Raw genomic sequence first — 18,461 nt, forward strand, 5'->3', positions numbered from 1 at the left:
CCAGAGATGTGCTATTGAGTAATAGACCACCACAAATTACTCCTAGTGTTTGCGGGTGATGACAGAATCAGGGGGGAGTTCACAGGTATGTAAAAGAGAACAGGTTACAGGGATGTGAGTGAGAAATGGGATTGATGGGGTGGTCAGATGGGATAGCTTAGACTCAACTGGCTGAATGGCATTTTCTATGAAAGTATAATATTTGAAAAGGATAAAGTGTGCAAAATGCTATGAGTGCACTGGGTTTAACAATTCAGGAAGGTACTAAACTGACAGTGAGAGAGAGAGAGGGAGAGAGAGAAAGAGGGAGAGCGACAGAGACAGTTAGAGGCTGAGGCAGAAACAGGGTGAGATAAATAGAAAGAAAAAAACATTTAAGCAGAACAGCAATACTGAGTATTGCTAAGTACAATTCCTTGTCACAATCTAGCGTTATCTGTGGCAAGACCTTACCCTATCCTGACATCTGCTGTTGTCAGACATCAGTTCAAGAAGTGATGTCATCAAGGTGGCTGAGTATCCGACTACACTGAAGAATTCTCTCACGTTGCACGCTAGATTGGTAACTTTATATTAACCTCTAAAATATTCACTGTGCTAAATAAAGATCGGCACATTCATACACGGTAATGGGAAATGAAATATTGGGCAAATGTTTACCAAAAATCTAAAATATCTACTGAGCTGAATGAACCATTGGAAGGCATCACAAGCTACTTACATTTTCTTGAGGCTGATAGTTTGCTAAACAGAAACTATGGTTGAGAATTAAAAACTCACTTAGATCTCACATAACTATGGGTAACATGCTTAAGGAATTTCGCAGGCATATAATTCATAGGGAGCTTGGAGTCCATTTTAGTGATTTCCCTTGACTGTGGTGGAGAAGTGTAAATGGGTCTACCCGTGAAGGTGCATTGAATATATTATTTAGAGAAGCTTTGGAATTTAAATTGCATATGCACAGAAATCCCAGAGTTGCAGTTGGTTTCACAGAATACTAATGATAAATACCAGTGATTTCCCTATTATTACAGCTGCTGAGTCCAGCTCAGGGTCTTTCCCAAGCTCTTGTCCTCATGTTTTCAATGAAAGTCTCTGTTTCTGATTTCAGACTGTACAAAGGTGACTTGGGCTATTGCAGCACATACCGTGGTGAGGTATGCCAAGGTCTCCTGGGGAAAGGCAAGCTGGTTTTCTTCAACTCTTCTTATGCAGATGCCGAGGGTACTCAAGAGATGATGGCCAGGAGCATGTGGACAGAGTTGGACGGAGTGAGCTTGCTGTGCAAACCAGCTGCTGAGTCACTGCTCTGCCATTTCATTTACCAGGACTGTAATCCTTCAGGACTGGGACCTACTCCCAAACCTGTGTGCCGGTAGGTGTGTCACAGAGTTAATTACCTGGAAAGTTTCGGAGACCTGGAGAAAGAAAAGGATAAAGCAATTAGTTGTGGAGCACAGACACAATGGGCTGAATAATCTCATTATAATCTTATTCAGAGTTCTGTTACTAACATTAGCAGATGGTATTTATTTGACATTTGTAATAGTATGACAGGAATTAATATATTTAAGATAAATAAGTTAATGGATCATTTAAATAAATTAATATTAAACTACAATATTCTTGAAGGTTTTATAGCTGGGGATGGTAATGGGGTCAAGTCCCACTATCTACTAAATATTCCAAATGGCGTGCATCTCAAATAGTCTCTGACAACCAGGTCCAGCTCCTAGCCTTTACATGAGGCTCAGCTACTAAGCCCAGTGGAACCATTTCTACTGACAAGAGAAGGGGCAAAGGCAGGTTACAGGTGCCTTAAAACCATTGCTTTGGGCTAATGGGGCTCATCAGCTGTGGTTGGTAGCTCATCTAGGACAAAGAAGACTGATCTCAATGCTCTACTGCTCATGAGGAAGGCTTTGGAAGTAAACCACAAGGGAAAATTCCAGAGCTGGAGTCCCCAAGGTAGTCCTACATTGAGTTCAACACTGACTGGCAAACTCTTGTAATGCTACCGGTGCCAAACTATATCAGTCTCTGCCAATCCTTTGGGTTTATCAGATACATGGAGAAGAGAGCTCACTACATGGGGAACTGCTTGATCTCCATAATGTACTAACAAAATTTGTGTATCTAGACAGCTAGGATGCAAAATCAATGGTCGATCCTGACCAATGGAGACCTCACAGTTATTGTCATATCAAACTACCACGTTTTGCAAACTTGAAAACTGAGCTTAAATGAATACAAGTCTGTGATAATGTCATGAGCTCAGAGGGACAGAAACACTTCATACACAACAAAGTACATTTCTTAACATTTGTGATACTTGACTTGAGTTATAGGGAAAGGTTAAATAGGTTAGGACCTTTTTTTCCTGGAGAGTGGGAGAATGAAGAGAGATTTGATAGAGATTTACAACATTATGAGGGGTATAGATAGGGTAAATATCATCAGGCATTTTCCCTGAGGTTAAGTAGGACTAGAACTGGAGGTGAAAGGTGAAGTTTTTAAGGGAAACTTCTTCACCCAGAAGGTGGTGAGAGCGTGGAATGAGCTGCCACCAGAAATGGTGGATGTGGTTCTGATTGAAACACTTAATAGAAGTTTGGGCAGTTATGTGGATAGGAGGGATGCAGAGGGCTCTGATCCTGGTGTGGGTCAATGGGACTAGTCAGAATAACAGATCAGCATGGACTGCAGAGACTGTTTCTGTGTTGTAGTGCTCTTTGACTTTATGTAGCAAAGGCCTCGGCCTCATTAACTAACTAACTAATGAAGAAATGATCCAGGATCTCAAACAGTGATTTGCCAAAGAGATTAGTACTGACCAGGAATGATTCCCCTGTTCTTCCTCAACACAGTTTCATGCCATCTCTCACCTCTAGCTGAGACCGCAGGTGGGTACTTGCTTTGAAAATCTCATGCAAAAGGTAATGCTTCCAAAATCCAGCATTTATTCGTTTCAGTTTTATAGTCAAATGTAGGTTCTGGGCTTGAATCCACAAGCTGATAATTTAAGAGATGAGACTGCGACCCACAGAGTCAGAGTTGACTGTTATATTCAGTGCAGCAGAGTGCCAGACTGGACCCCCTCCAGCACGCAATCATTCATTCAAACTCCCGCTGAGCCAGATTATGTCTACATGTGCCATTTCAGAACCTGAACACAGATTCTCAATTGACACTGTGGTTAAGGTTGGCTACTGATGGAAGTACAGGGAGCTCCCCCAGCTAACATGACTCATTTCTGTTTGAGACCATTCATCTGCACTCCATCTTCACCTTTAATTTTGGTCCAAAACATCAACTGCTGATTTTCCTTCATAGGTGCTGCTTGACTCTGGTTTTTCCAGCAGACTGTTTAATGCTCTGGATTCCAGCATCTTCATCTCTTGTGTCTCTGCGTCATCCCATGAGTCTGGTTAATATTTATTATTCAGCTAGCACTAAAGACAAATCATCTCTCTGTCCTATGTGACTGTCCCCCATTATTACAGTCACTGCACATAGAAAAATATTTGTTTGCCTCTAAATCATAGCGAGATGCCCTGAGATAGCGAGAAGCGGAACTTCTTCCTTTATCTAGGTCCTTTAAAATGTTTATTGTGAAAATAATCATATTAAATATGGTCAACCCAAATATTTGTTGTGTTGTTATAGCTGTTTGTTTCGTTTGGGATCGACTGTTATTTTTATAAAGAAAGGGAGCCAAGCATTAAGTTTTGTTTTTTTTTCTTCATTTTAGTGAGCACTGCCTGGCAGTGAAAGAGCTTTATTGTTACAAGGAATGGATCTCAATGGAGGACATCTCACGCAAAGGAGTTTACTCTGCAGGACTGAGTCTGCCTGACTGCCTGAAGCTTCCCAGCATACACCACGACCCAAAAGCTTGCAGCAGGGTTTCCTTCCTTGGTAACTATCATCTGTTGAGATGAAGCAGTTTCTCATAACTAATTCACCAAAGTTCATAAGCAATGTCAAAATCAGTTAACTGGCTCTTTTGGAAACCAAGTGATTATCAAAATTTTAGTGGAAGATTTTAGTGGTAGGGTGGAAAGAGATGTGAATAGAAAGAAACTATTCCTGCTGATGGCCGAGTGTAGGGTTAGCAGACATGGTCTATGCATTAGAGACTGACATTTCAGGGACAAAGTTAGGAATTATCTCTACACACAGAAACGGCTGGAACTTTGGCATTCTACAATTGATAAATAAGTGTTTGCTAGTCAAAGACTTTAATGGATATGGAAAAAAAACAGGAGAATGGGGTCAGGTCACAGATCAGGAGTGATCACGATAATGGCAGAACAATTTCTCTAGGGTTTTAATAACCCCCTCTAATCCTTTTGTTCCTCTAATTATGAATAATTTCATAATTATTTTCCCTTTATCCTTGCAGACATGAAGAAAGGACTCATTACCAGTGAGTAAATAAATTGTGCTCGATTTTACATTTTACCAGTTATTATTTATGTTTCCGTCTGTACTTACAAAGAGCAGCTAAATATTGGAATAATTATTGCACAATTTATGATTAGAGTTGCTTTTAGTTTCCCTTCCAAATAGGTTTTTTGAGCATGGCAGGTCAAGTTTATTGTCATTTAACTAGATACATGTATATAATGCTCAGGTATATGACCATATATTGTATATAGAAATGAGACAACATTTCTCTGAACTGTTTCATGTAGTCATATGGTCACATGTAACCATAGGGGCTCTTATTGACTTAAATTCAGTGTCTTGCCAGCTCTAACAAAGCCTTCAAAAACCTCAAAATCTATGTTGTTGACACTTGTCTCAGTTCCTGTCCTCTATGAAGCAAATTACATATTATCACTGCATTAAAACAAAACAGTGTTCATAATTTACAGTTACAATTACCTTGCCTGGGTAAACTTGGTGGGAGTATTCCAGAGCTAAATATGTGCAGTAATTATCAGTCATGTGAGTGAATTGTGGTGCGCAAACTCTAATCTTTTTCAGCTGTTTCATTTTTTTTGTTTTTATGTATCTTGCTGGGCTGATTGCTCCGAACAACATGGCTTAATTAATTGATGCTGTACCGGTCTTGATGCTTTAACTCATTAGCCTTGATTTAACATATTCCAGTGATCTCCATCTCTGCAATTTCCTCCAACACCATAACCTTTGGAGGTCCCCTTACTCCATCAATTCTGAACTCGGACTCAGTCCCAACTTACATGGATTTTATTGCACCATTACTGCAACTTGCCTCGTTCCTCAGCTTTCAAAGTCTTTCTCAGAGCAACTCAGGCTCCCTTTCTTTAAAACTTGAATAATTGATTGAGCTTTTAGAGACTTGCTCAGAATTTGATTTTTATTTGACACTCCCTAGGATTATTTGTCACATTAAAAGTACAATAAGTAAGGTTTTTATTTGTTATAAAGTCCATCCTAATGGTAACATATAGTAGGAAAGGAAACAAAATAGGTTTCAAACTGTTATTTCTTTCCTATGAACTGCTTCACATAAGGCACCATTCTAATCCAGCTACAGGAAAATCTGGTCCTGATGCAGGGTTTCAAACTGAATCTTTGATCATTTCTTTCCCCCCGCAGATATTTCTTGAGCTGTTGAGCAGGAGTAGGTCGTTGCTCCAGCTACAGGAAATAATCACGTAAATGGTTCAAACCCTGAACTGAAATGGTTAATTTTTATTTGAGTTCTATCATTTTTAGGGGCTTGGGAAGCATCTGTTCGTGCAGTGAGCTTTGTCTCTGGTTGTGTGTGTCTGTCTATGGTTGAACGCCCTAGTTGGGCGTTCCTTCATTGATCATGTTACAGTTACTATTCTATAGATTTGTTGAGTATTCCCACAGGAAAATGAATCTCAGGATTGAATATGGTGACATAAATGTACTTTGACAATAAAATTTAGTTTAAACTTTGTTTCTGTGAATGTGCATGAACAAGTTTATGTCTCTGAGTAGGTTGTGTGCGTGAGCAGATCTCGGTCAGTGCAGTATGTTTCCGTGTGTGTGTGTCCAGACACATGTTTGAGTGTATGTGTGCCTGTGTGAGTGTACGGTTTTCTGTGAGCATGTGTGAATGCTTTTTCCGTGTGTGTGTGTGTGTGAGGTTTTCCTCTGAAATGGTGTGAGCGAGCGTGAGACTGACTGATAGGTGGTTGTGTTTTGGCCAAGAGTGAGGGCTAAGTGAATGGACATGTTAGAATAATAGCTGTTCCCCTGCCAGCTGGACAGACCATCAGGATTGCTTGATTGTTCTAAAATAAATTCCAAATGGAAGAGAGATTCCTCAGTAACAGCAACAAAAAGAGAGTTCACTGTGAAATGTGTTACCTTCTCCATTAGGAGCTGCATTGCCCTGGTTACTCCTGGAAGAGATTTTGCACCCCCAGAATATGAATACCCTCCGTGATTTATGTATTTAGCAACATAGAGCTTCATGAATAGGCTGTTGTGCATCATCAGAGTTATAACAAAAGCACCAGTCTTCTGGGCTTCAGTTCCCCAGCCTCTAACTTCTTCTCCATTTGATCAATACATTTCTTGCAAACAACTTACCGGTACATCAGATCCCACTGTGAAGCTCTGAGTAAGTTGGCTTATGTGAGGTGGAAGTTCACCAACATTGCCCGCTAGGTAAGGATTATACAGATGCAGTTTGGTCCTGGCTCTGTATGAATTTGGATTCACTCCAACTGCCAGAAAGAAATGTTCTTAAAAATGACCTCATGTCTGAAAATGAAACTATTGGAGTAAAGATACTTTTGAAGTCAGGTGTAAGTTGAACAACTCGACTGTGTCAAACTCGATTGAATCCTAGCTTTTCCTCCCAAGTGAAACAGTGATTGAGGAATTGTAGTGGATAATATTCTCAACCAGTACCCCCCAGCTCTGCCTCCTGTGCAGTGGCAGTATCTGACAATTATGTGATCGTTCCAAATAAAAACACAAAATGCTGGCAGAACTCAGCAGGCCAGACAGCATCTACGGGAAGAGGTAGTGACGAGGTAGTTTCATCTCTACCTCCTCCCATAGATGCTGTCTGGCCTGCTGAATTCTGCCAGCATTTTGTGTTTTTATTTATTTCCAGCATCTGCAGATTCACTCGTGTTGCATGTGATTGTTCCAAGTTAGTTGTGGAGTTAAAGCCTAACTTCATCTGCCCAATCAACAAAATAGAAGCAAAAGGGATGGGTCCTGAAATCAACATTCAGAAATAACGCTTAGAGTTGTAGATTCATTGAGCAATACCGCACAGATAGAGGCCCTTCAGCCCAATGAGTCCATGCTGATCAGTTAGTTCCAATTTCCTGCATTCAACCCATACCCATTATCGGTCTAAGCCCCACCCCTCCACATACCTATTGAAATGCTTCTTAAAAGGTGGCGTGATGATGTAGTGGTTAGCACAATGCTTTACAGTACAGGTGGCCCAGGTTCAATTCCCACCGCTGGCTCTACGGAGTTTGTACATTCTCCCCGTGACCGCATAGGTTTCTTCCAGGTGCTCCGTTTTCCTCCCATAGTGCAAGACATACCAGTTGGTAAGCTAATTGGTCATTATAAATTGTCTTGTGATTAGGCTAGGATTAAATCGGGGGATTGCTGGGTGGTGTAGGTCGAAGAGCCAGAAGGGTCTATTCCACCTGTATCTCAATCAATAAATAAGGAAATATGATACTATTGTATCAACCACCTGTTCTAGAAGTTCATTCCATATACTCACCACCTTGTGCCCCTGAAACCTCTTTTAAGTCTTTCCCTTCTCACCCTAAATTTATGCTCCCAGTTTTGGTGTCTCGTACCCTGGGAAAAAGACCATGTCATCAACTGTATCTAGGCCTCTCAGCATCTTAAACATTTCTATATGGTCGCCCCTCATGCTCCTACATTCTGGCCAACCTCCCCCTGTAACTCAGGCCCTCGAGTCCTGGCAAAATCCTCATCAATCTTTTCTGCACACTTCCTAGTTTAACTACATTTCTCTTATAACAGAGTGACCAAAACTGTACACTGTACTCCAATTGTGGCCTCACCAATGACTTACATAACTGCAACATAATACCCCTAACTTCAAGACTCAATGCCCTGATTGATGAAGACCAGCATGCCAAATGCCTTTTTCACCACCCTACCTATATGTGACGCCTCTTTCAGTAAACTATGCACTTGTACTCCTAAGTTGATTTTTCCATTGCATTCCCTCATGCCCTACCATTGACAGTATAAATCCTACACTGGTTTGACTTTCCAAAATGTATTACCTCACATTTATCTGTGTTGAAATCCATTTGCCACTCCTTAGTGTCTTTCCCTGAAAGATCAATATGCCCTTGTAATCTATAATACTTCTTAACACCTTCTGATTCCATATTAGTTTACTGATCAAGCTTTGTGCATATATATACTTCTACTTAGTTTTAAATATTTTTACTTTCTTCCCTCTTTCAACAGGGATGTGCTACAGTAATAATGGGAGGTTTTACCAGGGATCGGTGAATGTCACAGCATCAGGCATACCCTGTCAGAAGTGGAGCGAGCAGGTTAGATCGTGGACATTTTAGCAAAGGTTTGATGCATGTGATTGCATAGAATATCAGCTTCAATTAATATCACCATTCATTGCTTTCCTCTGCTAAATTTCTTCATTCAGCTATAGAATTCCAATTCACATATTTATGCTCAATTATTTTTTTCCATTGATCTAATGCGCCAATGATTGCAACATCATCCCACTTGAAGTCACATGATAAAATAGGCTGTAGTCAGCATGGTTTCCTTATGGGAAAATCTTGCCTGACAAATCTGTTGGAATTCTTTGAAGAAATAATAAGCAGGATAGATAAAGGAGAATCAGTGTATATTGTGTTCTTAGAGTTTCAGAAAGCCTTTGACAACTTGCCACACATGAGGCTGCTAAAGAGCCTGTGGTATTACAACAGAGATACTAGCACGGATAAAGCAGTGGCTAAATGGCAATAGGAATAAAAGGAGCCTTTTCTGGTTGGCTGCTGGTGACCAGTACTTTTCCACAGGTGCCTGTATTGGGACTGCTTCTTTTTACGTTATGTGTCTATGACTTGGATGACAGAATTAACGGCTTTGCAGCCAAGTGTGTGGATGATATGAAGATAAATAGGGGGGCAGGTGGTTTTGAGGAAGTAGAGAGGCTACAGAAGGACTTAGATTAGGAGAATGGGCAAAAAAGTGGCAGATGGAATATAGTATTAGAAAGTGTGTGGTCATGCTTTTTGGTTGAAGAAATAAAGGATAGACTATTTTCGAAATGGAGAGAAAATCTGAGGTGCAAAGGGAATTGGGAGTCCTCGTGCAGGATTCCTTAAAGGTTCAGCACAACATTGAGGGCCAAACACCCTATTCCTGTGCTATACTATTCTGTTATTTTGCAGTTTGAGTTAGTAGTGAGGAAGCTAAATGCAATGTTAGCATTAATTTCGAGAGGAGTAGAATATAAAAGCAAGGATGTAATGTTGAGGCTTTATAAAGCACTGGTAAGGCCTCACTTGGAGTATTGTGAGTAGTTTTGGGCCCCTTATCTAAAGGATGTGCTAATGTTGGAGAGGGTTCAAAGGGACTACACAAAAATGATTCCACAACTGAAAGGCTTGTGATATGAAGAGCATTTAATGACTCTGAGCTTGTATTTACTGGAATTCAGAAGAATGAAAGGTGACCTAACTGAAACCTATCAAACTGTGAAAGACCTTGATAGAGTGGCTGTGGAGAGGGTGTTTCCTATCTAAAACCAGAGAACACAAGCTCAGAGGGGTGTCCTTTTAGAATGGAAATGAGGAGGATTTTTTTTACCCAGAGAGTGTTGAATATGTGGAATGCATTGCCACAGGCGGTTGTGGAGGCCAAGACATTGAGTATATTTAATGCTGATGGATTCTTGATTGGTAAGGGCATGAAGGGGTGCAGGAAGAAGGCAGGAGATTGGGGCTGAGAGGGAAAAGGGATCTGCCATGATGAAAGGCAGTGCAGGCTCAATGGGCCAAATGGTCTGCTCAGCTTTAGCATTACCCTATAAATGCTGCTGCCAATATGAAGTAGCCTGAAGTTTAGACCCTCAGGCTTGGTAACCTTGCTACAGACTGTATAAACAGAGTGGTAAACATTTGAACCCGGCCTTACTAAGGAATGAATAGGCATCTTATTCTTGGCCTTCTAGTGGAAGTACATGTTGGATCCCCTAAAGCTTTTGTTCCTGTCTAATGTTCTGATGGAAGTGGAAGTGGAGGAATATCTAGGTCAGTTTTTTTTGACTCAGCTAACCAGAGTGTCCAATAGGCATTGAGAGTCATTTGGGGTGGGGCAGGTCCTGGGTTCAATGCCTTATTGAGTTCTCACTGTTCTGACTGTTGGCTTTCTCCTCCCCATCTCCTTGCATCAGTCTAGAAAACATTGGTTCAAGGAACTGCCCAAAAAGGAAAAAGAATAAAGGGGAAATAAGAGAAGTGGGTACAGTTTGCAAAGGGTCTATTTGGATATAGTTCCAGTTCTCTTTCATTCATGCCACACAGGTCTTGTCTTTTGTGTGGATTGCATGGCTGACTACTTTAGCCTTGTTAATAGAGCAAACAACTGTCTAATTGGAAATAAATTGGGAAGGCTGCATAATGATGTGAAGTTGAAAGGAAGAGGATGATGTGCTGGAGAAGAAGAGGGAATGGAAAAGGTTCAGGCAGAACACAAATGCCAACATGGAATAGTTGGTGTAGACAGACATTTACTGTGTGGTAGACATCATGTCGTTTTCCATATAATTTATTGTTGATTTCCTCTAAGAGGACCACAACCCAGTTCTGGTTTGGAGGCTTGTATGCCTCAATGACCTGGAGAGCTATGCTGGCTGGAGTCAGGGTTTTATGCTTTGGCTCTTAGTAGGGTCACCCATGCCAAACAGATCAAAGGCTAGAGGCCATAATAAGGGTGGTCCACTGGTCCTCCAGGTTCAGGGAAACTGCTCAGGACTAACAACCCTGACTGGTCAAACAAAATGGTTACAGAAACTGCAATGAAGAATCCTCCTACATCTGAATGGGACGGTATTCCAGAGTTTCCATCTGGGACATGCATGACTGACAATAGTGAAAACTGAGCTACTGACATGATGAAGGAAGCCCTGAACACTGCCAGAGATGGAGGACCTTCATTGCTGCCCTAAACCCCAGCAGCGTAACAGGCAGTAGTAGCTGATTTGTCCAATATTCAATTGAACTCAAGTTGTAATTTCTGTAAAGATATCCCCTGGAGGAACTAAGTGTAATGGTCACCCCATTAAGATGTTTATCCTTACGTGATAAGACTTTGTGCCTGGTCCTTTACTGTGCAGTTTGAATTGATTAATGGTGTAATTCCTTCTCCTACTATTCCCCCATTACAGATTCCCCATTTCCATAGGAGGCTGCCAGAGGTATTTCCTGAACTAACAAATTCCGACAACTTTTGCCGTAACCCGGGAGGCGAGAGTGAACGACCTTGGTGCTATACCATGAATCGAGACATCCGGTGGGAATTTTGCAACGTGCCTCTATGTGTGAATGGTATGTGTTGCAATGTACACTAGGGCAAAGCATAGCTGAGAGCAACAACCAAGAACTTGGGCTAATATCCAATTAATCCTTCGGAAGTGCACAGAATAACTTCTCATTTGTCAGAAATAAAATGTGTTACTAAAAAAGTGTATCTGCCATGCAGAAATAAAGACAAGTCAAAGGTTATAGAAACATTTTTCACCAGAGGATTGAACAGAAACACTAGGCTGACAATCTCAGTAATTTACTGAAGGAGTCTGTGGAATCCTCCTGCAATTGGATGGAAAATATCTTAAGGAATTGTCTTGGAGAAGAGCAGAGGATTTTCCTCCCATGACCACAATTGACATACGGTGCCATTAAAAAGTATCCACACCTTAGAAGTTTTCACATATTATTGTTTTACAACATTGAGTCACAAAGGATTTAATTTTGCTTTTTTGACACTCTTGACACAGAAGACTCTTTTGAGTCAAAGTGAAAACAGATCTCTACAAAGTGATCTAAATTAATTACAAATATAAAACGCAAAATAATTGATTGCATAAGTATTCACCTCTTTCAAGTCAGTATCTGGTAGATGCACCATTGGCAGCAATTACAGTCTTGTGTCAGTGTGGATAGGTCTCTATCAACTTTGCACATTTGGACACTGCAATTTTTCCCCATTCTTCTTTACAAAACTGCTCAAGCTCTGTCAGATTGCATAGGGATCGTGAGTGAACAGCCCTTTTCAAGTTCAACCACAAATTTTCAATTGGACTGAGGTCTAGACTCAGACTTAGCCACCCCAAGACATTAACTTTGTTGTTTTGAGACTATAAGTCTTAAGACATAGGGGCAGAATTAAGCCATTCAGCCCACGGGGTCTGATCCGCCATTGCATGATGGCTGATCTGGGATCCCTCTCAATCCCATATACCTGCCTTCTCGCCATATCCTTTGAATCCCTGACCGATCGGGAAATGATCAACTTCTTCCTTAAATATATGCATGGACTTAGCCTCCACTGCAGTCTTTCACTGCTCTCTGGTTAAAAATATTTTTCCATACCTCTGTTCTGAAGGGTCACCCCTCAATTCTGAGGTTGTGCCCTTTAGTTCTGGATATTCCCACTATAGAAAACATTCTCTCCACATCCACCCAGTATAGTCCTTTCAACATTCATTAGGTTTCAATGAGATTCCCCCCCCACCGCATTCTTGTAAATTCCAGTGAGTACAGGCCCATAGCCGACAAACGGTCCTCATATGTTAACCCCTTCATTCCCAGAATCATCCCCGTGAACTTCCTCTGGACTCTCTCCAATGACAACATATCCTTTCTGAGCTATGGGGCTCAAAATTGTTGACAAAACACTAAGTGAGGCTTGACTAGTGTCTTATAAAGGCTCAGCATTATCTCCTTGCTTTTACATTCTATTCCCCTTGAAATATATGCAAACATTGCATTTGCCACCTTTACCACAGACTCAAAGTGTAAATTAACCTTCTGGGTGTCCTGCATAAAGACTCCTAAGTCCCTCTGTATCTCTGATGTTTGAATCTTCTCCCCATTTAGAAAAGTAGTCCACACTATTGATCCTTTTACCAAAATGCATTATCATACATTTCCCAACATTGTATGCCACCTGCCACATTTTTGCCCATTCTTCCAATTTGTCTAAGTCTTGCTGAAATCACATTGCTTCCTCAGCACTACCTATCCCTCCACCTACCTTCATATCATCTGCAAACTCTGCCACAACAAGCCCTTCCTGTATAGCTTTGGCTTTATGCTTGGGGTCATTGTCTTGCTGGAAAACAAATAATCTCTAAAGACACGGTTCTCTTGCAGACTGCATCAGGTTTTCCTCCAGGATTTCCCTGTATTTTGTTGCGTTCATTTTACACTCTAACTTCACGAGCCTGCAGGGTCTGCTGCAGCGAAGCATCCCCACAGCATGATGCAGCCACCACCGTGTTTCATGGTAGGGAAGATGTTATTTTTTGATAATGTCTTATGCCAAACATGGCATTTAGTCTAATGGCCAAAAAGTTCAGTTTTGGTTTCATCAGACTATCGAACCTTCTTCCAAACTGACTTCGGAGTCTCCCATATGCTTTCTGGCAAACTCTAACCAAGACTACATGAGAGTTTTTTTTAAACAGTGACTTTCTCTTTACTACTCTCTCATAAAGCTGCAACTGGTGAAGCACCTGGGCAACAGTTGTTCTATGTGCAGTCTCTCCCATCTCAGCCAATGAAGTTTGTAACTCCTCCAGAATTGTCATAGGACTGTTGGCAATCTCCCTCACTAGTCCCCTTCTTGCACGGTCACTCAGTATGTGAGGACAACCTGCTCTGGGCAGATCTACAGCTGTGCCATATTCTTTCCATTTTTTTGATGATTGACTTAACTGTACTCCAAGGGATATTCAGTGACTTGGAAATTTTCTTGTATCCATCTCCTGACTTGCACTTTTCAATAACTTTTTTGCAGAGTGGCTTGGACTATTCTTTTGTCTTCATGGAGTAGTATTTGCCAGGAAACTGACTCCCCAGTAGTTGAACCTTCCAAATACAAATGTATTTTTACTACAATCATTTGAAACACCTTGACTGCACACAGGTGATCTCCATTTAACTAATTATGTGACTTCTGAGACCAATTGGCTGCAGCAGGGATGATTTGGTGTGTCATATTAAAAGGGGTGAATACTTATGCATTTGATTATTTTGTATTTTATATGTGTAATTAATTTAGATCACTTTGTAGAGATCTGTTTTCACTTTGACATGAAATAATCTTTTTTTTCTGTTGATCAGTGTCAAAAAAGCCAAATTAAATCCACTGTGATTCAATGTTTTAAAACAATAAAACATGAAAACTTCCAAAGGGGGTGAATACTTTTTATAGGCACTGTATGAACTGTCTATTAATAAAATGATGTTCATTGCTAAGTTGCTGTTTGTGGAATTTAACTGGAAGCAAATTAACTTCCATGCTGCTGTCTTACAACTGGAAATGCACATCTATGGCTCAAGAGCACTTTGGAATGTTTTGAAGGCCTGAAGGGTGCTATAGAAATGCAAGTGCTTTTTTTTAATCTTCTCCATACAAAAAAAATCTAGGCTGCTTCCAACAAGTGTAAGAATCATAGAGAAATGTGCACAAGCATGGAAAAGAAAGCTGGTTGTGGGCTCCGACAGATACTATATTAGGCATTGGATACTTCAGATGCATCCAGCAGTTTTGGGAATGTCTGTAGTGATGGTTCTAAGTTAAATCAAAGAACATGCAGTGTTAATATTTTAAAATGTGAGCTGACAGCGGTTAGTACAAAAAGCAAAAGGCAAACAATGCGAGACAGTGAGATGTAGGTTGTCTGATGTGTGCTACCACACTATATGTGTGCTGTCCATCAGAAAAACACAGGCACTTTTAACAATAGGGGAAACAGGCAACTGAAGGCTCACTCAAACTTTATGATGAGTAAATCTTAACAGTTAGTCCCAGAGCAGAAACTCGAATGGAACAGAAGCATTTTTTCACAGAAATTGAATAGAAACCTAAAACTTTCTGCCACTGCAAAAATTGTTGAGGCTAGGAGTCAACTGGAAAGAATTATTTACAGTGACTAATAAGTCTTTGTTTGGACAGGATTTCATGGTGAGTACATGGAATTAAAGTAAACAACAGCAATTTTCTGCCACAGTCTGTAAGGAGTTTGTGCGTTCTCCCTGTGACCACATGGGTTTCCTTTGGGTGCTCTAGTTTCCTCCCATGGTCCAAAGACGTACCAGTTGGTAGGTTAATTGGTCATTGTAAATTGTCCTGTGATTAGGCTAGGATTAAATCTGGGGAAGGGGAGGGAGTTGCTGAGTGGTGTGGCTTGAAAGGCCATACGTACATATATAACCAAATTCAGTAGTGCTGAAGCTTGAAGGCTGAATGTCCTATAGGTTATAATTGGTTCAGTTGCCACATGAAATTTAGACTCATGCCTGCAGATCATTATTCAAGATCCTAACAGAATTATTTAACCCTTACAGTACCATACCTGAGGTTAAATTGCTTACAGTGTACTTATTACTTTTCCAATCTGTTTCTCCTTTCCAGTAACCTCAGCATCAGGAGCGAACCCTAAAGCAGACACAGCAAATATGCCCATCACCTCTGCCACCTACTCCATGACCATCATCATTTCCATCATCTCGAGCCTTGCAGCCTCCATCCTGTTAATAATTACAATTCTTGCTTGCCACCGGCGCCAGAAGGAATGGCAGACTAGAAAGAGGTAAAAGGTTTATTGTCTTTCTGACATCAGAGCAGGATCATGAGCAGTTTGATAGTCCATTTGCAGGGAAGTTATGGGGAGCCTACAGAAATCATTGGTTGCAACACTGGGTCCATTTCTAGAAAGGTTTTTTTATCATATTTAAATCACATTAACAAATTCTATTTGACTTATTTGCATTGGCAGGAGAACTACTGGATATGGTATGTTTAGATTTACAAAAGATACTTGATAAAGAGCCTCCTAATAAGTCACTGCAAAAGAAAGGGATCACAAAGTTGAGGGCAAGATACTTGCATGGGTAGAGGATTGATTAATTGACAAAAGCGAGGTTCTAAGGTTCATTTTATTGTCAAAGTATACATGTACTATTCAACTCCAATATTTGTCTTCTCAGTAAATAGGGGGAATAAATGGGTCAATTTCATGGTGTAATTAGTGGAGTACCATAGGGTCCAGTTCATCTTGTATTACTTTCATACATGAAGGCACTGGATGTATTGAATCCAAGTTTGTAGACAATACAAAGGCAGCTGGAGAAATAAATAAGGAGGAAATTTAAATACCTCTACAATGAGTAGTTTAATAGAGTACTTTAAAAAAAGCAGATGGTGCATAAACCGTGGAAATGTGGGATTGTGTTAGCAGGAAGGAAAAAGCAGATTATTATTTAAGTGTTGTGGGACTAACAAATGCTGGGGTTCAGAGAAATCTGAGCCTTTGTTTAAAAAAATGTAGAAAGGTACCAGGTACATGCAGCAAACAATTAGGAAGGCAAGTGAAATGGCAGCCTTTACTGCAAGAGGGCTGGTGTACTGTAATAGTTTGTACACTCTCCCCATGACCACTCGGGTTTCCTCTGGATGCTCTAGTTTCCTCCCATAGTGCAAAGTCGTACCAGTTGGTAGTTTAATTCGTCATTGTAAGTTGTCCTGTGATTAACCTAGGATTAAACTGGAGGATTGCTGGGTGCCATGGCTCAATGGGCTGGGAGGGCCTCTTCCATGCTGTATCTCAATAAAATATTTTTAAAAAATCATTAGGTCTTGTTGCAACAATACAGGATTTTGGTGAGCCCATAACTGGAATACTACATAGAATTCTTACCCATTGTTTAGCAAAGGATATATGTGCTTTAAGCACAGTTCACATAAGGTTTGATAAATTAATTCCTTGCGTGAATGGGTGATCTTGTGATGAAAGGTTAAGTGTAATGGCTCTATATTCTCTAAGGTTTTTGGAATAATTAAGGTAATGTTATTGAAAGATGCTCATTTGCAAGTGAGACGTGAAGAAAATACTGTTCTCAGAGGACTGAGGAATTTTTAGAGTTCTCTACACCAAAGAGCTGGAAGGTGAGACTGTAGATTCAAGCTGAGGCTGTGAGATTTTTGAACCACATGGGATCAAGCATAATTGGAAACAGATTAGAAAGTGGAATTGATTGCAAGAATCAGACCAACAGTGATCTTATTGAATCATAAAGAGGGACTGAGAGGCCAGGTGGTCTGTTCCTGCTCTTATTTCTATAGTCCTTGAATTACACATAAGGAGGAGCATCATGGTCTTGGTGAAGGTTTGAAGAACCATTCCCAGGGCTAAGGGACTGAGGAGAAAATGGAATTGTTGCTGTGTTTTGCTCTGCTGCCGTATGTTAAGAGGAATGTTGTTCAAGATTGTGACTCTTTCTTAAAGTCAAAGTCATAAGAAGATACTTCAATCAGCAGGATGACCCAGAGGTCACAGATGTGTCAAGAACATTTATTTATTTATTGAGATACAGTGCAGAATAGGTCCTTCTGGCTCTTCGAGCCACGCTGCTCAACGCCTCCCAAATTAACCCTAGCCTAATCACGGGACACCTTACAAAGGCCAATTAACCCATCAACCAGTACGTCTTTGGAATGTGTGAGGAAACTGGAGCACCCAGAGGAAACCCATGAAGTCATGGGGAGAATGTACAAACTCCTTACATACAGTGGCAGGAATTGTACTCAGGTCATCTGTACTGTAAAGCGTTGTGCTAACCACTATGCTACCATACCACCCAGATTCTGATGTGACAATCATTCATAGTGTACTGAATTTAATGCCGTGAGTTCTTATAGTCTGGGAGAGTGACTTCTCCATTGGAAACAATTGAAGAGAAGGAACCTGCAGGGAAGAAAAGGCAGCGATTGGATCAGTTTATCATAGGGACATGACAGGTGCCATTAAGTCGAATTGTCTCCTGTGATACAACATTCTGATTTGTCAAAATGGATAAATCTGATCAACCAAATGATGAGAAGTTCACATCAAATCTATAGGTTCCTTGTTTCTTTCTTTAGAAAATTCCAAATACATTCATCCTTTTTGTCTTCCAGTTACAGAGGAAATGAGACCCCAACTCTTACAGCTCTTCCTTCAGAGCTGCTTCTGGACAGACTTCACCCCAACCCAATGTATCAGCGTCTGCCTCTTCTTCTCAATGCTAAGCTGCTGAGCCTCGAATATCCCAGAAATAACATAGAATATGTGCGGGATATTGGAGAGGGAGCCTTCGGAAGAGTGTTCCAGGCAAGGTGAGCAGATCTTCAATGAAGCATTTGTATGTTAATGGTGCTATGCACAATCCAAC

The 18,461-nt window shown here is 40.7% G+C and overlaps 1 protein-coding gene across 2 annotated transcripts in view; it reads left to right on the top strand.

Moving 5' to 3' along the window:
* The window catches only part of musk (muscle, skeletal, receptor tyrosine kinase), a 177,094-nt gene that overhangs the window by 80,844 nt on the left and 77,789 nt on the right, over window positions 1–18,461 (top strand). For both annotated transcript variants that reach the window (XM_073048585.1, XM_073048584.1), the window contains 7 exons: window positions 1,115–1,378; window positions 3,755–3,921; window positions 4,409–4,432; window positions 8,458–8,546; window positions 11,411–11,570; window positions 15,664–15,841; window positions 18,208–18,405. In XM_073048585.1, coding sequence (XP_072904686.1) covers window positions 1,115–1,378; window positions 3,755–3,921; window positions 4,409–4,432; window positions 8,458–8,546; window positions 11,411–11,570; window positions 15,664–15,841; window positions 18,208–18,405 — 1,080 coding nt within the window. The remainder of the gene's footprint in view (window positions 1–1,114; window positions 1,379–3,754; window positions 3,922–4,408; window positions 4,433–8,457; window positions 8,547–11,410; window positions 11,571–15,663; window positions 15,842–18,207; window positions 18,406–18,461) is intronic.

This window comes from Hemitrygon akajei, chromosome 6, assembly GCF_048418815.1.
Source record: "Hemitrygon akajei chromosome 6, sHemAka1.3, whole genome shotgun sequence".
In the NCBI taxonomy this organism is placed as follows: Eukaryota; Metazoa; Chordata; class Chondrichthyes; order Myliobatiformes; family Dasyatidae; genus Hemitrygon; species Hemitrygon akajei.